This window comes from Dipodomys merriami, unplaced genomic scaffold (assembly GCF_024711535.1).
Source record: "Dipodomys merriami isolate MVZ:Mamm:240054 unplaced genomic scaffold, mDipMer1.0.p SCAF_44, whole genome shotgun sequence".
Lineage (NCBI taxonomy): Eukaryota > Metazoa > Chordata > Mammalia > Rodentia > Heteromyidae > Dipodomys > Dipodomys merriami.
The window spans coordinates 72,064-93,661 of NW_027206002.1; the positions used below are offsets into that span (position 1 = coordinate 72,064).

A 21,598-nucleotide genomic window follows, 5' to 3' on the forward strand; every position below is an offset into this window, starting at 1 on the left:
TTTGGTATTTGGGGTTTTTTTTTTCCTGCCAGGAATGAACTTGAACTTTGGGCATCTCACTTTTGCTTAGCTTTTTTGCTCAAGTCTGGAGCTCTGCCACTTGAGCCATAGTTCCACTTCTGGCTTTTTACTAGTTAACTAGAGATAAGTCTCAGGCTTTTCTGCCTCAGGCTGGCTTCAAGTACTGGATCCTCAGATCTCAGCCTCCTGATTAACAAGATTGAGGTATGAGCCATCAGTGCCCAGCTCCTGTGAGCTTTGAGAAGAAAGTAGATCTGATTTGTCCACCGAGCACACCCCCAGCCCAGACTTGTGCATTCCTGTATCCTCACTTGCTGTAAGATGAAGATGTTTGTATCCAAGGAAATTCAAGAGAAGCCAGCTCATACAACAACCCTTCTCTCCTCTTCCCAGCATCTGTGCATAGGACAGGGAACAGAGACATTAGGTTTGAGGACTGGAGGCATGCTTCAGTTGGTAGAGCGCTGATCAATCCGTGATCACATCAGGTACCAAGTTCAAGACTGGATCTCTGAACAAAGAAAGAAAAAAAGAGACCTTAAGTTTCTCTTAGTCCTTACATTCTCTCCCTCTCCCCACCCCCCTGTCTCTCTCATATTGGAGCCTGAACTAAGGGCCTAGACTCTGTCCCTTAGCTTTCTCACTCAAGCCTAGCTATATTGGGCTGGGAATGTGGCTTAGTGGTATAGTACATGCCTAGCATGCATGAAGCCCTGGGTTCGATTCCCTGGAACCATATAAACAGAAAAAGCTAAGGTGGCACTGTTGTTCAAGTGGTAGAGTGCTAGCCTTGAACAAAAGGAGCTCAAGGACAGCACTTAGGGCCTGAGTTCAAGCCCCAGGACTGGCAAAACAACAACAACAAAAAACAAAATAATAGTGCTCTACCATTTGAGCCACAGCTTCACTTCCAGCTTTTGCTGGTTAATTGGAGATAAGAGTCCCACAAACTTTCCTGCCTGGGCAGGCTTTGACCCATGATCCTCAGCTCCCAGTCTCCTGGGTAGCTAGCTAGGATTACAGGGGGGAATCACAGGCCCCCAGCCAAACACTTGTCTTTAAGCTCCATAGCAAAAGTCAGGCACAACAGGGCTCATGGTCCCTATTTTGCAGCAAGGAGTCAAGATGAGTGGGGTGAGCCCCCTGGATTGGGCGGGGGAGGGGTCCTCTGGGCACCACTTGTTATCTGAAAGCAACCCAGCCATGCAGGAAGGGAAGGCATGGGTTTTGCCTTCTCTGCAGAGACTCCGCAGAGAAGGAGGAATTCAGTGGAAATGGATGGATGGGAGCAAGGCAGGAAGATGTGGGCTGGACCTCTGGCAATTTCCTCAAGCCTGTGAATGCTGGAATCCCCCCACCTTAGGCAGAGGAGGAAGTGGAGAGCCTCAGGAGAACCCAGAAGGACAGGACAGGTGGCCTCTGTGTCCATTTCCCCCAGTCCACTCAAAACCTCACCAGGCATCCGGTGGTGCTTCTCCAGGGGACTCCCCTCCCCCTCCCTGGAATTCCTGGCAAGCCACAGCTGGTCTGGGAAGTGACAGGTGGAGGCTGACAAAAAATAATATATATATACACACACACACACATATATATATATATACACACACACACACACACACACACACACACACATATATATATATATATATATATATATATATATATATATATATATATATATACACATATATATATAAAGAAAGGACCCTGTGCTCTGCCCGAGGGAGAGGCTAGGGCCTCAGCTGGGCCTGAAGAGTTGTCTGGTGTCTATGCTCCTCCATCTTGGGGAATTCCCCTCCTGCCTAAAAGTCAGCCCAGCCCAGCCCTCCTTCCTGCAGAGCACACAGAAAGCCCAGCAGTCTTTCTCCGGGACGTACGGCAGCCCCTACTGTACTGGCCTTTGGACTTCCCTGCCCTTCCCCAGGTAAGAGAGACTCAGGCTGGGAGCAGGTGGACCACAGGGCATGAGAAAGTTACTTACCGTACAAGGGTGCCCCCCCCACCGGGCCCCCAAACCACCAGACTCCCTGCCAGCTCTGTGCCAGGAGCTGTCTGTATCTTCTCTTTCCTGCCCACTGGGGTCCGTTCCTCCTCAGCCCAGTTTGCTGGGCTTCCCACTCCCCAACCACCACCCCCAGTCCTCCACTTCCCCCCCCCCCCCCGCCCAGATCTGGGCTCTGGATCTCTCTGCTCCTTGCTTGGCTTCATGTTCCCATCTTTATAATCCCCTTCCTCTACCCTTCTCTTCTTGCCCTGTCCCTCTCGGCTGCCCTTTCTTCCAGATGTCCCTAGACACACACACACACACACACACACACACACACACACACACACACATACACACACACACACGGGAAAGAAAAGAAAGATCTATTTTATTTGTCTTACTCCATAGGTCTGAGTGAGTGTACATGTTTTTTTAATATGAGAATGTGTGTGTGTGCGTGCATGCACACACGCATGTGTGTCTATGTATGTTTTTTGGGGAGATGAGGCATCCAGGGTAACAGGGTTTGGAAGTAAAAAATCAGACAGCAAGAGACCAGGTGGGAGCCCAGGCTGCCTGGGAAGCGTAGAAAGGCCAGGCCCTTCCTTGACAGTGGAGAAGACGAACCTCCCACTCTCTCCTGGTCTTATTTGCTGCGTGGGCCACTGGCTTTCCTCTGGTTGAATCTTTCACAGAGAGCTCAGGGCCCTGGGAACGGGCCAACAGCTGGCACACAGTGGGCATGCGTGCGGCCTTGTCTTTGATCACAAACAGTCCAGATTTTCCCCAAACTGGTCACAGGCCAGGGAGCCCAGGGAAGTCCCTGGCTAAGAGAAGCCACATCCTCGGATGACTTCAGGGGCTGCGGAGGGATAGAAAGAGAATGCAGAAGGGCCTAAAAGGGCACAGCTTGTGGGAAGACACAGGGGCAGGGTAGGATGAGAAGGGGAATGCACTTGGGGGCCTGCTAGGGCTTCCCAGAATTGGGAAATGCCTCATTTGCTTGTGTGGGTCTGCCTCCCTGAAGTGGGCCAACCTCTTTCCACTCCAGGAGGATGATAAGGCCCTTCCTGCCAACATCTAGTGTGACACCCTGACCTGGAGATAGTCAGGCCAAAGGGAGAGAAGCAGGAGGAGGGAAGACTCGGGACTCCTGAGGGCCTCGGGGAGGGCCCTGCCATGTCACGTATGTGACAAGGCTGGGAATTTCCCACAGTGTCACTTTGTGCCAGTTTTTCTCCTTCTGTGGTACCCTAAAAAAAAAAAAGTAACATGCAGGCTAGGGACACTGCAGGGAAGAAAGAGTTGAGAAGGAGAAAGAGAAACAGGAAAGAGCCTGGGTTTAAAACAAACAAACAAACAAGCAGCAGAGGCCTGCTAGCTACTCAGGAGGCTGAGATCTGAGGATCCCAGTTTGAAGCCAACCCAGGAAGGAAAGTCCATGAGACTCGTATCCCCAATTAACTGCCCCCTCCCCATCGGAAAAAAAAAAAAAGCCAGAGGTGGAGCTGTGGTTTCAGTGGTAGAGTGCTAGTGTTGAAAGGGGGGAAAAAAATAAGATCAGGCCCTGAATTCAAGCCCCAGGATCAGCACCAAAATAAATTAAAATAAGAAAGAAAAATAAAACGGCAGCAAAGCCTTATATATAGGTCTAGCTCCTCAGAGACTTCTGGGAAGTCTAGGTGAGTTGCTCCCTAGCTGTGGGTTCAAGGGGTTCCCCCTTGGAAAAGGCAGAGAAACAATCTCTGGCCCCTCAGAGGTTGCTGATCATAACGGCTCAGGCCAAGCCCTATGACATTCAATTCTCATCGTCCTGTGAACTGGGGTTGAGAGCTGTAAATGGGCGGCTTGGGATCTTAGTCCGGGTTTGTCTGCCTCCAGAGCCCATACCTTAACTCCTCCTTGTCTTCAGGAAAGATGTTGAATACATATACAATGTTAGCTTAAGAACTATCTTACCATCCTCTCATGAAGGTGAGCCAAGAATTTTAATTGTTTTTGTATGTGCTGGTTCCTGGGGCTTGAACTCAGGGCCTAGGCACTGTCCCTTAGATTCTTTTGCTCTACACTAGATCTCTACCACTTGAGCCACAGCTCCACTTCTGGCTTTATTGGTGATTAATTGCAGAGAAGAATCTCATAGGCTTTCCTGCCCGGGGTTGCTTTCAAATCTTCATTCTCAGATCTCAACCTCCTGAGTAGCTAGCATTACAGGCATGGGCCACAGTTGCCTGGTGTGCGTGTGTGCGTGTGTGTGTGTGTGTGTGTGTGTGTGTGTGTGTGTGTGTGTGTGTATGTGTGTGTGTGTGTGTGTGTGTTGGCATTAGGACTTGAACTCAGGGTCTAGTTAATATTCCTTAGTTTTTTGGTTCAAGGATAGTGCTCTACCATGAGTCACCACTCTACTTCCAGCTTTTTGATGGTTAATTAGAGATAAAGAGTCTCACAAACTTTCCTGCCCAGGCTGGCTTTGAACTGTGATCCTCAGATCTCAGCCTCCTGAGTAGCTAGGATACAGGTGCAATCCTACAGCACACCATTGTGCAGAAAAATTTTAAAATGCTTTCTCTGGCAGAGGAAAGGAAGCTAGGGACCTAGACTCTGCTCATTTATTTACTTTTTTTTTTTTTTTGTCGGTTGTTGGGGGCTTGAACTCTGGGCTTGGGCGCTGTCCCTGCGCTCTTCAGCTCAAGGTGAGTGCTCTACCACTTGAGCCACAGCACCACTTCCGGTTTTCGAGTGGTTTATTGGAGATAAGAGTCTCACAGACTTTCCTGCCTGGGCTGGCTTTGAACCATGATCCTAAGATCTCAGCCTCCTAAATAGCTAGGATTACAGGTGTGAACCACCGGCGCCCGGCTCATTTATTTACTTCTTGCATGATTACTTGGTGCCATTTCAGCCCATGCCATGTGCTTGACATATTAGTTCATTTAACTATCACCCAGATCTTTTTCAGATACTAACACACCCAGCACCAAGAAAGACCTAGAATCCTCTGTAGTCTTTGTTTGTTTGTTTTTTTGTTGGTTGTTGGGCTTGAACTTTGGGCATAGGCGCTGTCCCTCAGCTCTTCAACTCAAGGCTAGCACTCCACCACATAAGCCACAGCGCCATTTCCAGTTTTTTCTGCTTATGTGGTGCTGAGGAATTGAACCCAGGGCCTCATGCATGCAAGGCAAGCACTCTACCACTGAGCCGCCTTCCCAGCCCCTCCACTGTAGTTCTTAATATTCCGGAGACTGCCCCTGGCTAATCTGAGGATGGGAAGATTAAGATTAGAAGCTAATCTGAATTGACAGAAAGGATCCAGGACTGTTCTTTCCCAGGCTTCTTAGTGACAACCCTGACCACACCCCCAGCTCCACTCACCCCTCACCAAAGCTCCAATTCTTTCATTCTCCTAATGGAGTCTTTCGCACCATGCTTGTTGACTTCCCATCAGTGGTGTGGGGCCAGAACCTTACTGCAGGGAGAGCAGAAGATTTGGGGGCTAGACCCCACTATTGATTCCCAAATCCATGGAAGACTTCCTACAAAGCCCAGGCTCCATTCCCTACAAAATTAAGGCAGGCTTCATTATTTTCCTCTTGTTCATATTTCTTTTTTTTTTTTTTTCTTGCCAGTCCTGAGGCTTGAACTCAGGGCCTGGGCACTGTGTCCCTGAGCTTCTTTTAGTTCAAGGCTAGTATTCTCCCACTTGAGCCACAGTGCCACTTCTGGCTTTTTCCGTGTATGTGGTACTGAGGAATGGAACCCCAGGCTTCATGCATGCTAGTCAAGCACTCTACCACTAAGCCACATTCCCAGCCTCTCATGGGCTTTGCTGTGCAGGTTGGCTTCAAACCATGATCCTCAGCTCTCAGGCTCCAATGCTCAGCTTTTGTGTCTTGCTCGCTGGCCAGATGTCAAGGAATAATGTTTAAGAGAGGTAAGAGAGCCAGCTGCTAATGGCTCAAGCCTGTAATCCTAGCTTCTCAGGAGGCTGAGATCTGAGAATCAAGGTTCAAAGCCAGCCTGGGTAAGAAAGACTATGAGACTCTTATCTCTAATGAACCACCAGAAAGCCAGAAGTGGTGCTGTGGCTCAAAGTGATAGATCAGTCTTGGGTGAAAGAGCTCAGGGACAGTGCCTAAGTCCTGAGTTCAAGCCCCAGTACCTGCCCCCCTCATCCCTCCTTCAATGCCACACAAAAGAGTGGCACCAAGTTAAGAACCTGGCTGTATTGTAAATCTGAAGCAAGCATGAGTTACACCAAAACCCATTTCATCTGTGAAATGGGATTCCTGGTATCCAGGTCATTGGCTGTTGGGAGATAAACCATGCAAAGGTACAAGCCTAGCACAGCATTACCTTTCTATGTTTTGTTTTGTTTTGTTTTGTTTTTGGTCCGGTTTTGGGGCCTGAACTCTGGGCCTGGGCGCTGTCCCTCAGCTCTTCAGCTCAAGGCTAGCGCTCTACCAATTGAGCCACAGCGCCACTTCCGGCTTTTTTTTTCTATTTGTTTATGTGGTGCTAAGGAATCGAACCCAGGGCCTCAGGCATGCAAGGCAAGCGCTCTACCACTGAGCCACCTTTCCAGCCCCCTTTCTATGTTTTGTAACACAGGCTGCCACCCCCAACTTCTGGTACTTGGTGTGAAGCTGAATTAGTTAGTGGCGGATTTTTTTTTTTGCTACTTATTATTATTATTTGTCAGACATGGGGCTTGAACTCTGGGCCTGGGCACTGTCCTTCAGCTCTTCAGCTCAAGGCTAGTGCTCTACTACCTGAGCCACAGCACCACTTCTGGTTTTCTGGTAGTTTATTGGAGATAAGAGTCTCATGGACCTTCCTGCCTGGGCTGGCTTTGAGCTGCGATCCTCAGATCTTAGCCTTCTGAGTTGCCAGGATTACAGGTATGAGCCACTGGTGCCTGGCCATTTTTTTTTCCCCTTCAGAAGTGTACTTGGTCTGACTTTGGTAGAGGTGGTAGTAGAGGAAGGATTGGAAAAAACCAGGTAGTTGCAACCTTTAAACAAAGAAAAACATAGCCAAACATGGGCTGTTTGGCTCTCTCTTCAGGTGGGGCTTTGCCCTGGTACTTGTTGTCACTCTGGAAAAGCAAGGAGTTGTCATCTGTCTGAGTCACTCAGCAATCAAGGGTCAGGCCCAGCTTCCTGATTTGGAAATCCCCATCCAGGCTGAAGGGTGGCAGAGAGTACAAAGCTAGGGGATCTGTCACCTCCCTCTCTCTGGGCCCAGGTGCTGTTACTGAGCATTCAACCACTGGAGCCACACAGCTCCACTTCTGGCTTTTGGGGGGTTAATTGGAGATAAGAGTCTCAGGGACTTTCTTGCCCAAGCTAGCCTTGAACCATGTTCCTCACATCTCAACCTCCTGAATGGCTAAGATTACAGATATGAGCCATTGGCTGTCCAACTAATCTCTCCCATCTCTTTTGTGTCCCCAGGCCAAGGTTCTCTGGGGGGGGGGGTGTAGATGGTAAACTGAAATCCAGTGAGATGACATTGCTTGTTTGAACAGTGCATACAACCCATATGTACACTCCACTGTTCTGTCTAAAAGGCCTACTGTGTGCTGAGCCTTGGGCTTTATTCACATTACCTCATTGTCTTAATGATCACATAAAGGGAAGGTACAATCATCCCCATTTTTCCAGAAAAGAAACAAAAACAAAAACAAACTTGGGGTTTAGAGGTTGCCCAGGTAGCAAGTGGGAGAATAGGCATCGTAACCCGAGTAGACACACAGGCGACAAAAAAGTTCAGGTACTGGGGTTGGGAAGGTGGCTCAGTGGTAGAGTGCTTGCCTTGCATGTATGAGGCCCTGGGTTCATTTCCTCATCACCACATAAGCAGAAAAAGCCAGAAGTGGTGCTGTGGCTCAAGTTGTACAATGCTAGTTTGAGCTGAAGAGCTAAGGGACAGCACCCAGGTCCAGAGTTCAGGCCCCATGACCAACAAAAACAACAAAACAAAAGTTCAGGTCCTGGAGGCTCAGGCCTGTAAGCCTAGCTATCCAGGAGGCTGTAATCTGGAGGCTTGAGGATTTTCTTCCCAGGCAGAAAAGTAGGAGAGACTTCATCTCCAATTAACCAGAAAAAAGCAAGGAGACATGGCTCAAGTGGTAAATTATCAGCCAGATTACTCAGCGGGGCACCGGTGGCTCATTCCTGCAATCCTAGCTACTCAGGAGGCTGAGATCTGAGGATGAAAGTTCAAAGCCAACCTAGGCAGCAGTCTGTGAAACTCTTTATCTCCAATAAACCACCAGAAAACTGGAAGTGGCACTGTGGCTCAAGTGGTAGAGCATTTCCCTTGAGCTGAAGAGCTGAGGGACAGCTCCCAGGTCCAGAGTTCAAGCCCCACAGCTGACCAAAAAATAAATAAAAGATTGCTCAAAGCCACACAGTGAGCGATCAAGACTAGAACCCAGGGCCTTTGCTTCCAGTCCTGTGTGTTCTATCCACAACACCGTGTTGTCCTGACAATGTGGTGATTTCTTCTTCCTCTCTCTTTTGTGCCAGTACCAGGGCTTGAACTCACGGCATCACACTTTTGCAGTGAGATGCTGGGTAATGGTTTCATGTCAATGTCCTCATTCTCCAGGAGGCATTTGGCACTTACGGGATATGATACTCTAAGGTCAGACTTTTTTTCATTAAGTAGTTATATAAAGAGGTTTCAGTTCCACAAGTTCAGTTGTAAGTACAATGTACCTTGCTCAATAGCCACCCCTTCCTTCCATCATTCTCTCTCATTTTTACCCTTCTCTCAAACAACAACAAAACCCTTATAATCAACACTTTGGGATCGGAGGCATGGCTCAGGTGGTAGAGCATGAGCTAATGAGCAAAATTATCAGTACCAAGTTTGAGTCCCAGTCTAGGGCAACCCCACCCCCCAAAAAAAAGCCACAATATTTTTTCCCCTCTCCTATCCCTACTCTCAAATTATATCATTCATTTATGTCAGATTTTTTTTCTCTGTGTGCCATTACTGAGGTTTCAATTTGTGGCCTGGGCCTGGTCCCTGGGCTCTTTTGCTCAAGGCTAACACTCTACTACTTGAGCCACAGTTCCATTTCCAGCTTTTTTGTTAGTTTATTGGAGATAAGAGTCTCATGGACTTTTCTGCCTGGGCTGGCTTTGAACTGTGATCCTCAGATCTTAGCCTTCTGAGTAGCTAGGATTACCATGGGAGCCATCAGCATCTATCTTAGGTCAAGATATATATTTTTTATTTTTACACAAACAACTGGACTAATGTGGAAACATAATGCAAATTATTGGAGCCTCTTCAATTTTAAATAAATTTCAATGCTCATGGGGAGAGGGGTAGAGAAGGCTGGGGTTGTCATCCAGGAGGGGGTGAATCAGGTAGCACAGAGGATAAGAGCCAGTTAGGGACTGATAAAAGGCACCAAGCTATAGCATGACATCAGTGGTGTGAATTGGGTCCTAGGTTCCAAATCTCCTGTTTCCTCTTGGGATGGTGACAACTGGAGTCTGGCTGGTGAGTTTTGTTTTGTTTTTTGGTCAGTCATGGGACTTGAACCCTGGGCCTGGATGGACACTGTCCTTCAGCTCTTCAGCTCAAGGCTAGCACACTACCACTTGAGCCACAGCACCACTTCCAGTTTTCTGGTGGTTTATTGGAGATAAAAGTCTCATAGACTTTCCTGCCCAGGCTGGCTTTGAACCTTGATCCACAGATCTTAGCCTCCTGAGTAGTTAGGATTACAGGCGTGAGCCACCAGTACCTGGCTCTGGCTGGTGTTTGTGACTCCTCTCCAGAATCAAAGTAGATGGAAATTCCTTCCCATAATGAAAGTGAACTGGAATATTGTTTTGAAAACTTGGTAATACCTTTGAAGTGACTGAGGCAGGTGTGTGTTTGATCATACCACTTGATTGACAGGTTTCCCCATTTTACTATAAGGACCTAGATGAACTAGTTCCTGGAATCCTTTCCCCCAGTCATTTTAGATAAAGGTCTGTCAATGACAAAAGTTTTGTTGTTGCTGTTATGTATTGGGCCCATTCTGGGGCTTGAACTCAGGGCCTGGAGTTTTTGCTCAATGTTAGCATTTTATTTTTCTTGGCTGGTCATGGGGCTTGAATTCTGGGCCTGGGCGCTGTCCCTCCGCTCTTCAGCTCAAGGCTAGCTCCTCTACCACTTGAGCCACTGGCTTTCTGGTGATTAATTAAAAGATAAGAGTCCCATGGATTTTCCATCTTGGGCTGACTTTGAACCTTGATCTTCATATCTTAAGATTACAGGTATGAGCCACTGGCACCTGGCTGATGGATGACAATTTTTTTTGTTTTGTTTTAGGCCTTTTGCAATATGCTTCTCATATTTGCTCAGTTTAAAGAATGGTGGGCTGGGAATGTGGCTTAGTGGTAGAGTGCTTGCTTAGCATGCATGAAGCCCTGGGTTTGATTCCTCAGTACCACATACACAGAAAAAGCCCGAAGTGGCATGGAAGCTCAAATGATAGAGTACTAAAGCTTTGAGTGAAAAGTCGGTCAGGGACAGTTCCCAGGCCCTGAGTTCAAGCCCCAGGACTGGCAAAAAAAAAGATGGCAAAAAAAAAGAGTGGTCCTTTATTTCAAGGTCAGGCCTTTCACTTTTTTCTTGGAGTTAAAACTTAACATTTCTGCTAGGTATAGTGATGTATACCTCTAAGCCTAGCTACTGCAATAGTTGGGGCAGGAGGATCACACATTCTAGGTTATATAGTCAGACCTTATCTCAAATAAACAACCAAAAAAAAAAAAAAGTATTCCTAACCTTAAACAAGTGAATGCTCCTCACTGTAACAGCTTCTTGGGATTACCTGGCCTATATATAGATGGGAGGGATGGAAGGATTTGTCCACCTGGTTTTGGATCTTCTTTCTTTTTGGATCTTGTTTCAACCTCTTGAGGTCTTCTATTCTCTCTGTGCCTTGTACATTATATTAATAAAAAAAAAAAGTGGTGAGTGAAATATAACCTCCTCGCTACGGTGATTATTGTAAAATGTCTGTAGTAGTTAAGTGTGCAAAAAATGTTAATAATGCCCAGCACCGGTGGCACACCCCTGTCATCCTAGCTACTCAGGAGGCTAGATCATAGGACCACGGTTCAAAGCCAGCCTGGGCAAGAAAGTCCCTGAGACTCTTATCTCCAATTAACCACCAAAAAACTCCCCAAAAAACCAGAAGTGGTGCTGTGGCTCAAGTGGTACAGCACTTGCAATACCCCCCCAAAAAAAAGGTTAGCAATAATAATTAATAATCCTATTTTTTTAATGGGTGCTTTAGCCTAACTGGGTTTAGAAGGACCTTGCAGGGAACTTTGAAGCCTCTGGCTCCAAATGCTGACGTGCATTTTGGGGTGCTTCCTCCCCCCTCCCCGTCCCCCCCCAACCTCTCCCAAAAGGATGGGGTTGGGTGGTCTCTGAAATTCCCCGCTTTCTAGGTGGTCCGGGCCTGCGTCCAGGGCTTCCGGCGCGGGGCGGTGGGGCGAGAGGCTTCGCGGACGCGGGGAGGGCGCAGTCTGCGGGGAAGCCCGCCGTCGAGGGCCTCGCCCACCCGCGGGTGTGTGTGGAGGGGGAGGAGACAGGGCTCGGCAGCGACCTCCGCGGCGCCAGAACCCGGCCGGACGCTGTTTACTTGGCTCCGCTCCGCCCCCGCCTCCCGGCAGCGCGCGGCGCGATTGGAGGAGCGCGCTGTCAGTCATAGCGGGGTTTTCCCGGGGGTGGGGCCTCTCTCCCCCCCCTCCCTCTGCACTTCCTCATCTTGGGCCGCGTCCCCTCCCCCTGTCCCGGTCAAGGTCCGGCTTCTGAGGAGAGTCGGAGCAACCGCGGGGGAACCGGGGTGCTGACGCTCCCCCCCCCCAACATTTCCCCACCTCACACACATAGACAAGTTCTCGTCCTCAAGTAAGCCGTAGCGGGAGAGTGAAGGGGCGGAAGGGAAACCGGGAGTGGGGTACTTCAAAGGCCTCGGCCACCCCGGCCTGGAGTAGAGGTAAGGCTGGGGAAGACGGCTTAGGCCGCGGGACGCCTGCTACCCCGAGCTCGCCCGCTCCCGGAGCGACTCGGTCGTGGTTGGGGCCGGGCCTGCGCGGGGAGGCCGGGCCTGCCGCCGAGGGGCCGCGCGTGCGCATTGCGGGGCGGGGGGGGGGGCGCTGAGGCCGGGCCTGCCGCCGAGGGGCTGCGCGTGCGCACTGCGGGGCGGGGGGGGGGGCGCCTGCGGGCGCCACTACTGATAGCCCGCTGAACACGGTAGTTAGGTAAATAGTGAACGGGAACAACTTTGTAATCGTGATGAGAAAAAAAGGGCAATAACTTTTGGGGGCGATTTGATGAGATCAAATGTTGATATAAAGCGTGTGTTAAACTCTTTAATTATATATATATATATATAGAGAGAGAGAGAGACAGACAGACACAGACAGACAGACAGACAGACACAGAGAGATCCTAAACACCAGCATGATTTTTATGCCCATTTTACGGTTGAGAAAATCCGACCCACTTGGAAATTGGGTTCAGTGTAGTAAGTTGTAAAGTCAGGCTTTTTCTTTCTTTCTTTTTTTTAAAATTACTATCTGTAAGTAGTTGTACAAAGAATTTGCCATTCTACAAAGCAAGACAGGTTGTGAACTACAGCTCCCCCCCCTTTGTTTCTGTTCATATGTGTGTTTGTGTGTGTGTGTGTGTGTGTGTGTGTGTGTGTGTGTGTGTGTGTGTTTCTCCTTTGGAGACATTTGTTACACATGCAGGGTAGATTCAGTGAGTTTCTAGGAGTATTTTGTGGGGCTGGAGTTTTGACTTTGGGCTATTTTGACTGTAGGACATTTGTGTGTCTGATCATATGTGGAAAGAATCACTTTATACATTCATTGAGTGTGTACAGGAGTGGGTGGGAATTTTGTGTGACTGAGAAACTGTTTGGGTTAGGGAGGGAGGGACTTTTGGGGATGAGGTAAGAGCCTCATCCCCACCCCTTTGCAGAATGACAGTGCAGGGAAATGTGGAGATTCCTAATGCATCATTTTTATGTCACCACCGCATCAAAATGGGATTTAATCAGCTCTTACTCATTTTCCAGACAATGGGGGATGTACTTCGAGGGGATTTCAGCATCTGGTGCGTGGTTAGACTCTCAATTTTTTTTTAATCCTTAGCTATGGATATTGGTGGAATGTTTATTGTTAGTTCAAACATCACAGCAATCAGTGATATTGTATTAATATACCTTTGCCACAGAGCATGAGTCAGTAAACTGATAATGAAAATATACTTTGTGAATGCTTTACTAGGTGCCAGTAATGTGGCTTGAACTCAGGAGCTCTCTCTCAGCTTTCTGTGTGTGTGTGTGTGTGTGTGTGTGTGTGTGTGTGTGTGTGTGTGTGTGTGTGTGTGTGTGTGTGTGTGTGTGTGTGTGTGTGTGTTATGGATTTGAATTCAGGGCCTTAGCGTTGTCCCTTACTTTATTTTTTTTTTGCCAGTCCTGGGACTTGAACTCAGGGCCTGGGCACTCTTCCTGAGCTGCTTTTGCTCAAGACTAGCACTCTTCCACTTGAGCCACAGCGCCACTTTGGGCTTTTTCTGTTTATGTGGTACTGAGGAATCGAACCCAGGACTTCATGCATGCTTGGCAAGCACTCTACCACTGAGCCACATTCACAGCCCAGGACTGACTCTTCATGGAAGCATTTGATAATTGCTCCCCCTGGAAGCTACACATGGGAGAATCTTTGTTCTCCATACGTAGGTGACCATGTTGTCCCCCACCCATGGGTGTCCTGTGTGTGTAGACAGTGTGGCTGAGTGTTGATGCCTGCTTCTGGATGCCCACACTAGCAGCTTCTTTGGTCCCCAGGAAACGGTGGGGTCTGACTCATCCCCCCTTACCCCCAGTACTGCTGTGCCTGGGGGCCCGGATGTCCTTGTTGGGTCAAGTCGACCTGATTAAGGTACAAAGCATTGTGGGAGGTTGCTTATCTGCCTCCTCCTACTGGCCAGTCTTCCTCCTGCAGGAGCTGTGATTTAGCCTCTTGGCCAGCCTGCTTTTTCCTGCCAGTGTGCCCAGCTAGTTCTCATGCTGAAGCCTTTGTCTTGCCTTCTCTCTGCTGAATACCTTCCATAGCTCTTCCTGAGGCTGGTTTTTCCTCATCTCACTTCAAATGTCACCTCACCAGAGGGGCCTTCCCTGACCTCCTTATGCAAAATAGGCCCCCCCCTCTCACTTTCTGTCACATTGCTATTTTACTTTTTTTGCGTGCGTTCATCATGTTGTGAGAATATATTTGCAAATGAGAAAGTACATGCACGGAACTTGGTGGCTAGCATAGATTTTGTTTGTGGTTTCTTTTTTTGCCAGTCCTGGGGCTTGAACTCAGAGCCCCAGTGATTTATTCTGAGTGATTTATTGGAGATATGAGTCTTATGGACTTTCTGCCCAGGCTGGCTTTGAACTGCGACCCTTGGATCTCAGCCTTCTGAGTTGCGAGGATGACAGGCGTGAGCCACTGGCTTCTCTTTTCCTAGAACAATAGTGGAGAAGGCAAGGATCATTTTAGTCTTCCCAAGTGTACTCAGACACTGGGGAACAGGATGGGTGTGGCTCTGCTGAGTGTGTCCAGCACAGCAGTAGAAGAGATGAAACTGGAATAGTGGGCAAGGTGTAGATGAGAACCAGAACCTGATCTCGCGAGACATCACCCTTGGAGCGTTACAAGCACGTCCTGCTGGTTCTCGGGCCCACCCTGGGCCATGTTCAGGAGCATGGGTGCTGAACCTGGCTCTGCCCTCCACCGATATAGGTGGTCCGATGAGGACCACTGGACTATGAGCTCTACTGGGAAGCATCAAGACTAACTGGTGGCAAGTGTTTCGAATATGAAATACTCCAAGGGGTACTAGGTAGTGAGGAAGGGACCTAAAAGGAGGTGACATTGTGGATATTCCCTAGAAATATGGTGAAGACCCCGATCTCTTATGAGACATAGAGGTCAAGGCAGAAGATTTGGAGTAAGGCTCTGTTGGATTGGAGGGTCTTTGCTGACCATCCGCTGAGTCAGTAAAGGCCCTGAGAGATACCAGGCCTGGGGCTGGAGGCGTGGCTCAGTTGGTAGAGTGTTAGCCAATGAGCAAAGCATCAGGTGCTGAGTTTGAGTTTGAGTCTCACACACATAAACAAAAAAAGAGAAAACAGACCTGAAACTGCCTGACTTCCGCTAGGGAAACAGCTAGAGCAGCTGGTTCACAAACCTAGCCTGCATTGGTATCCCCTGGGCTTCAGCAGGTCCCCCTCTTTTCTCACTGGGCCATACCTTTCTGGTGCCAACCCTCCCCTCCTCTTACCCCCCCCTTCCCCCAGTGTCCCTGAACATGGGCCTAGGGCGGGCTTCAGTCTAAGGAGAGTGACAGGGAAGGGATTGGGGTAGGAGCCGCTACATTCCAGCCCCCCACTAACCCTGGTAGTCCCTGTGGCCACTTTGGGAAGTTTCCCCTTGTTCTCCCCGTGACCTGCCTGGATGATCACTCTGACTGGAATGAATGACTGCTTGTCTTGAGGCCATTCATCCCTGCAGAGCTGAGCATGTCTGCTCTGAGGACCTGGTCCTGAGCCAGTTTCCTCTGAAAGGCAGGAGCCCCGTGTCCCGCAGCACCTGCGGGCAGGTCAAGCCTGGCCTAGGCAGGTGTGTGTAGAGAGGGTACTGTGGGAGTCCTGCTCAGAGCCACAGCTGGCATTTCTGTGTGGAAGAGGGGTGCCTGTGAGTCAGGGCCTTGGTTTGGTCCCCACGGCCTTTGTCCAGTCAGCTTTAGCAAGGCTCTGAGGAGTCCTGGTCCCTCCACACGCCACTGCTGCTTCTACAAGTGTGGCTGCAGCCTGATCCTGAACTGGCTCATAGACAATACCAAGAAACCTTTCTTGTCTAGAGAGAGGAGACTCACAGTTGCATGAGCACCACTCCCCTGCGTCTAGAGAGAACACCTGGAGTTACATCCCGACTACCCTGCCAGCCCCAGAGAAACTAGTGCACTGGGTTTAATATTGGCATCTGTGTGTGCACATGCACACCAACACTGATACTTGAACTCAGGGCTTGGGTGCTGTCCTTTTAGCTCTTTTGCTTAAGGCTGGCACTCTACCACATGCACTATATAGCTCCACGTCTGGCTTTTTTGGTAGTTAATCGGAGAGAGAAGAGTCTCCTAGATTTTTCCTGCCTTGGCTCGCTTTGAATGGAGATCCTCAGATCTCATTCTCTTGAATAGAGTCATAGGCATGAATTGCTGATGCCCAGCTTGAATTTAGGGTTTATTCTTCTTCTGTATGTATGTACAGTTTTACGATGAAAATGTGCATCTGTAAATAATACACATATGGTATTGTTTTAAAATCAAGCTCACTCACTCATAGTCACTATTTTATAGCATTCCCTGGTAGGAATTTGCTAGTAAGTATGTATTTCTTTTCAGTACTGGGGTTTAAACAGCTCCCCACCTTGCACTTGCTAGGCGGGTGCTCTGCTACTTGAGCTCTACAGTTTTTGTTGTAGTTTCCTGCCCTTTGTTGTTAGAACTGCATCTTTGGCTTTTATCTGAGTCTCTTCCCAGGCCTCAATACCATATTTGATTTATAGTGTTTTTCTTAGAGCGAAATTGAGGGATTAGGTAAATCAGCTGAGGCATGTTGGGAACAGAGAGACAAGAGGAGACTTGAGACCTCCAATTCTTGTTGTTTCCAGATGGGGCTCAGTGTCTTTTGTTCCCACAGCTTGTGACTGAGGCCAGTGCTCCCTCCTGCATTCAGTGAGCATCTAGCTGCTGGGAGGTTTGCCGCGCCAGTGCAGGAGCTGAGGGGAGGAAGGCTGGAGGAGACAGCGGACGGGGTTGCACGGGGAGTTCTCAGCAATTTTAGTACCAAGGAGCACTAGGCAGAGGTCAGTGCTGTGCTGGTGAGGTTAGCTTCCTTGAGGATTGTGTGGTCATGAGTCAGGCCCTGACCTTTGAACTCAGCCAGCAGAGCAGGTGTTGAGCCAGGTGTGAGTTGCACACCTGGGTGGTGGTTGCAGCGTAGGGTGGTTGTCTCTAGTTTCGTGTTGTGCCCGCTGTGGTCATCTCAAGACCCGGCCCAGGGCCCAGGTGGTACTCCTGTGCCCAATGCCTAGGCTGGGAGCACTGGGCCTGGAGTCCTTCCTCCTCTGTTTCTTATCAGGCCCCTGTAGCCCGGTCTTTGTTTTTGCCACTCCTGAGGCTTGAACTCAAGGCCTGGGCACTCTCCCTGAGCTTCTTTTGCTCAAAGTCAAGGCTAGCACTCTACCATTTGAGCATAGCACCATTTCTGGCTTTTTTTCTTTATGTGGGACTGAGGATGCTAGGCAAGCACTCTGCCACATTCCCAGCCCTGGTCTTTGTTTCTAATAAGGGGACTCTTCCCCCTTCCCAAGGTCCTCCAGCCTCAGTAGGTGCCAGAACAATGATTCTCTCTTGTTATCCCTTTGAGAACATGCGTAAGGACCTGGTTCTACCTCTCAGGTTCCACCATCTCCCAAATAGTGTCAGTTAGCAAGCCTATAACACAGCTGGACTATGGCTGGCACTTGCCACCATAGGCTGACATCTGGAGGATTGTGGTTGCATGGGTTAGGAGTGGTGAGCTAGTGGTGAGGCTGGGGAGGGGAGCCAGGCCCTGTGGGGGTGGAGCTGGAGCCAGGGCCAGGCAGCTACAAGGCAACACTGGAGGCTCTTGATCTCCCAGCGCTGCATGGGGAAGAGCAGCATCTTTTTTTTTTTTTTTTTTTTTCCCCGTTAGTTGTGGGGCTTGAACTCTGGGCCTGGCTGCTGTCCCTCAGCTCTTCAGCTCATGGTGAGCGCTCTACCACTTGAGCCACAGCACCACTTCCAATTTTCTGATGGTTTATTGGAGATAAGAGTCTCACAGACTTTCCTGCCCAGGCTGGCTTTGAACCGCGATCCTCAGATGTCAGCCTCCTGAGTAGCTAGGATTACAGGTGTGAGCCACCAGTGCCCCGCTTAGAATAGTGAGTTTTGTCTCTGGGCGGTGAGAGGAAAATGCATGCACAGTGCTGCTGCCCTATGGCCACACATGGTGACTTCCACCAGGTGTCACAGTCCCTCTCAACTTAACCAGGTACCTGCAGGGTCCAGGCTGAATTCTAGCACAGGTGTTTGGCGGGTGCCTGTGGCCTGCTTTGTGGAGGCGGGGGGCGGGGGGCAGTGGGTGACTCCCCAAGAGGCAAGGAGGGGGAAGGACAAAAGTGGTCAGGATCAGCTGCCCCTCCCTCCTCCCCCTTTCCTCCCCCCCTCCCGCATGTCAGGAGGGGGCAAGACTGGCCTTGGGCTGCGGAAGCCATCAGTCTTAGCTCTCAGGGAAGCAACTACCCCCTGAATGCTTTCTATGCTGTCTCTTTTTTTTTTTTTTTTTTTAAGTTTTAGCAAGGATTGATTGATTGATTGATTTTGGTGCGGGTCCTGGGGCTCGAACTCAGGGCCTGGGTGTTATCCCTGAGCTGCTTTTGTTCAAGGCTATTGTGCCATCAGATGGGAAAACAGTACTTGGAAAAAATGTTTATACTACATGTGTGTGCATGCCTCTGATCAATGCTCTCAGGTGTGTGGCCTCTCGGAACGGGCGGGGCCTTGCAGTCCCCCTGCCGTGAATCGGAGGCATGGAGCTTGCACAATGGACCTCTCAGAAGATGCCCCTGTACACAGGTGTGTCGAGCCGGGCTCTGCTCTCCCAGAACTTCTCATCTCCCAAATGAGCCAGCCCTGGGGAAGAAAATGAGCCCTGTCACCAAGCAGGGTCAATTGTGGACCTGTTTAGGGCACCTGCAGAATGGTGGATGGGAACCAGGACACCTGCTGCTACTTGTCCCTTAAGGCAGCCCCAGTCCCCTTGCCAGCCCTCAGTCCCAGGTCCCAGGGATGGCCCACTGTCCCGGGCAGTGACAGGAGCACAGAGATACCTAACATAGACTCCTGTCCAGGAATGTGTCAGCCACATGGGCCGATGCTGGCTCCGATCAGGCCTGTCAGGCCTAGTGGCAGGCATGGGGGGTGGGCAAGGAGGACCCTTGGGCCACCAGCCAATCTGAGTGTCTAGCTCTTTGTCACACCAAGAGCACCACCCACACAGATTCCTTATCACAGTACTGTGTCACCTTGACCTTTCAGGTTAAAAACAAGTTACTCCTAGCAGGCATGACTGTATGGGCCACTGTCCTTTGCCTCGTGGGAACTGGCAGGGCATGGGTCCCTGTTGCAGGAGAGTATGTGGGGCTTGGGTCTGCTTGTCCGAAGCTTGTCTACTTTCTAGTCTGTTCCATGCCGTGGGTGCTCTGGGTGAACCCCTTGCAACTTCTTAGGCTGCAGGAAGCAGCCGAAAGTTTCTCCATTGCCGGGAGCTTTCCTGCCAGCCTTCTTGAACTCCCTCTGCTGTTCTAACCTGTCCTGTTGAGGGCGCTTCGGAGCCAGGTGAGTTAGAGCAAGCTTAAAGCATCAGCCCTCTGGCAGGCTGAGCTGGCTTTATATCCAGCTGTTAATGAGCGTCCGCTGTCTCCTGTGTAACTCAGAGATGGCATCAACCATGCGTAGGCCGAACGACAGAATCACATAGAGCATTCAGTGAGCACCTGGTCAGCCCCTGATTGGTGAAGGGGGGAATAGTTCTTATTAACGCTGCATCCGAGTCTGCTTTCTGTGACCACAGTGGGTTTGAAGGGCGGTGGAAGAAGCATTGTGGAAGCAGCTTTTTCCTTGGGAGGGGAATTCGGGACTCCTGAGTGCTAGATTCTGAGGGTACCCCCTGGGGAAGGATACCCGGGAGCTCTTGCTCAGAGGCTGGCCCAGCCTTTGCCTAGAACCTTCTTCCTGACGCTTCTTCCGGCCTTTGCTTGCTTGGGTTTTGTCACCTGGAGTACTTACTGTGTTCCCAACACCCCCATCGCCTCTGCTCCTAGGACATAATCTTCACAGAGGATTTTGTCTGTTTTGTTTGCTGATAATCCCCCAGCTCACTCCAGGGAAGCTCACTCATTACTGAACAGATGAATGAAGGAGTGAAGGAATGAACCAACAGTTTCTCGACCAAGTTATAAAACTATGATTCAGAAATGATGTAGAGTAACTTCAAGTGTGTGTGGGGGGGTGCGCGTGCGTGCGCACATGCACGCATGTGTGCACACACATGGGTGGGGTGGGGCAGATGAAATCGAACAGATTAAGACAGTGTCACTGTGCAGAGAGTCGTTGGATGGAAAATTCTTCAGCTTCTTAGAACTGGAAGGGACAGACTATTCACATCTGAGATCAAAGGAGGAGGGTGACAATATTAAATATGAGTCAGGGTTTTTCTTCTTTACATTGAGGATCACTGTTTAAGACTCTTGCTTCCCCTCTTAGAGTAGAAGAGGGACTCCCCACAATCCCACGGTGCCTTAATGCCATGGTTGTTTGCTTTTGCTAACATTACACAGGACATGGACTTAAAGCCCACCACTACCGTTGACAGCTCCACTTCCATTTTTCTGGTGATTTTGGAGATAAGAGTTTCATGGAAGGGCTGGGAATGTGGCTTAGTGGTAGAGTGCTTGCCTAGCTTGCATGAAGCCCTGGGTTCGATTCCTCAGCCCCATATAAGCAGAAAAACCTGGAAGTGGCGCTGTGGCTTAATTGGTAGAGTGCTAGCCTTGAGCAAAAGAAGCTCAGGGACAGTGCCCAGGCCCTGAGTTCAAGCCTCAGGACTGGCCAAAAATAAAAAATAAAGTCTCATGAACTTTCCTGCCTGAACTGGCTTTGAACCATGATCCTCAGATCTCAGCCTCCCGCGTAACTACAATTATAGGCATGAGCTACCAGCGCCCAGCCAACTGACATATTTTAAACAAATGAGCAGTGCCCGAGGCTGCTAAAGGGAATGGGTGTCATTCAGTTGTATTAATAGAAACAGAGTATGCAGATCAAAGGAGGCGATGTTCTGCTCGGCCGTTCTACGGCCAGACCATCCTGAAGTAATGTGTCCTATTCGGGATTCTGGGGACTGCGTTTTGGAGTGTTGGCAAGCTTAGTGCATCCCCAGAAAAGACGCCCCCAATGACCGGGCCAGCCCGCTGATACACTGCTGTTGTCCTTACAGCCAGGTGGGCACCACGGCAGGGGCTGAGTCACCCTCATGGAAGGGAGAGGACCCTACCGGATCTACGACCCTGGGGGCAGTGTGCCTCCAGGAGAGGCGTCCGCAGATTTTGAGCGCCTAGTGGAGGAGAATTCCCGGCTGAAGGAAAAAATACAAGGGATAAAGATGTTAGGTAAAGCAGACTGTGCCCCCTGCCGGTGAGCCCCCTCCTTGCAGCCCGAGACCCCAGTCCCTCCACCCGTCAGGATAGACCTCAGCCAGCCTCTGCCCATACCATCCACGCTGTCCCTCCAGGCCCACAGGAGTGTCTTTATGCACTTCCAGAGCACTGGGACATTGTTCCCAGGCCCTGATTCCTCACCACCCCTGAGGGTCATAGAGGGACCCCGAGGGATGTCGTGGGAAGCAGGGGGGAAGGACTA

The 21,598-nt window shown here is 49.8% G+C and overlaps 1 protein-coding gene across 5 annotated transcripts in view; it reads left to right on the top strand.

Moving 5' to 3' along the window:
* Nucleotides 1–1,924: 1,924 nt before the first annotated feature.
* The window catches only part of LOC138807879 (TNFAIP3-interacting protein 1-like), a 53,285-nt gene continuing 33,611 nt past the window's right edge, over nucleotides 1,925–21,598 (top strand). For 2 of the 5 annotated variants that reach the window (XM_069993660.1, XM_069993665.1), the window contains exons 1-2: nucleotides 11,794–12,029; nucleotides 21,177–21,348. In XM_069993660.1, the coding sequence (XP_069849761.1) occupies nucleotides 21,213–21,348 (136 nt within the window). In that variant the 5' untranslated portion in view covers nucleotides 11,794–12,029; nucleotides 21,177–21,212. Of the gene's footprint in view, nucleotides 1,946–11,792; nucleotides 12,030–21,176; nucleotides 21,349–21,598 lie in introns of those variants that run through there. The other 3 variants (XM_069993662.1, XM_069993664.1, XM_069993661.1) reach the window with 3 other exon arrangements.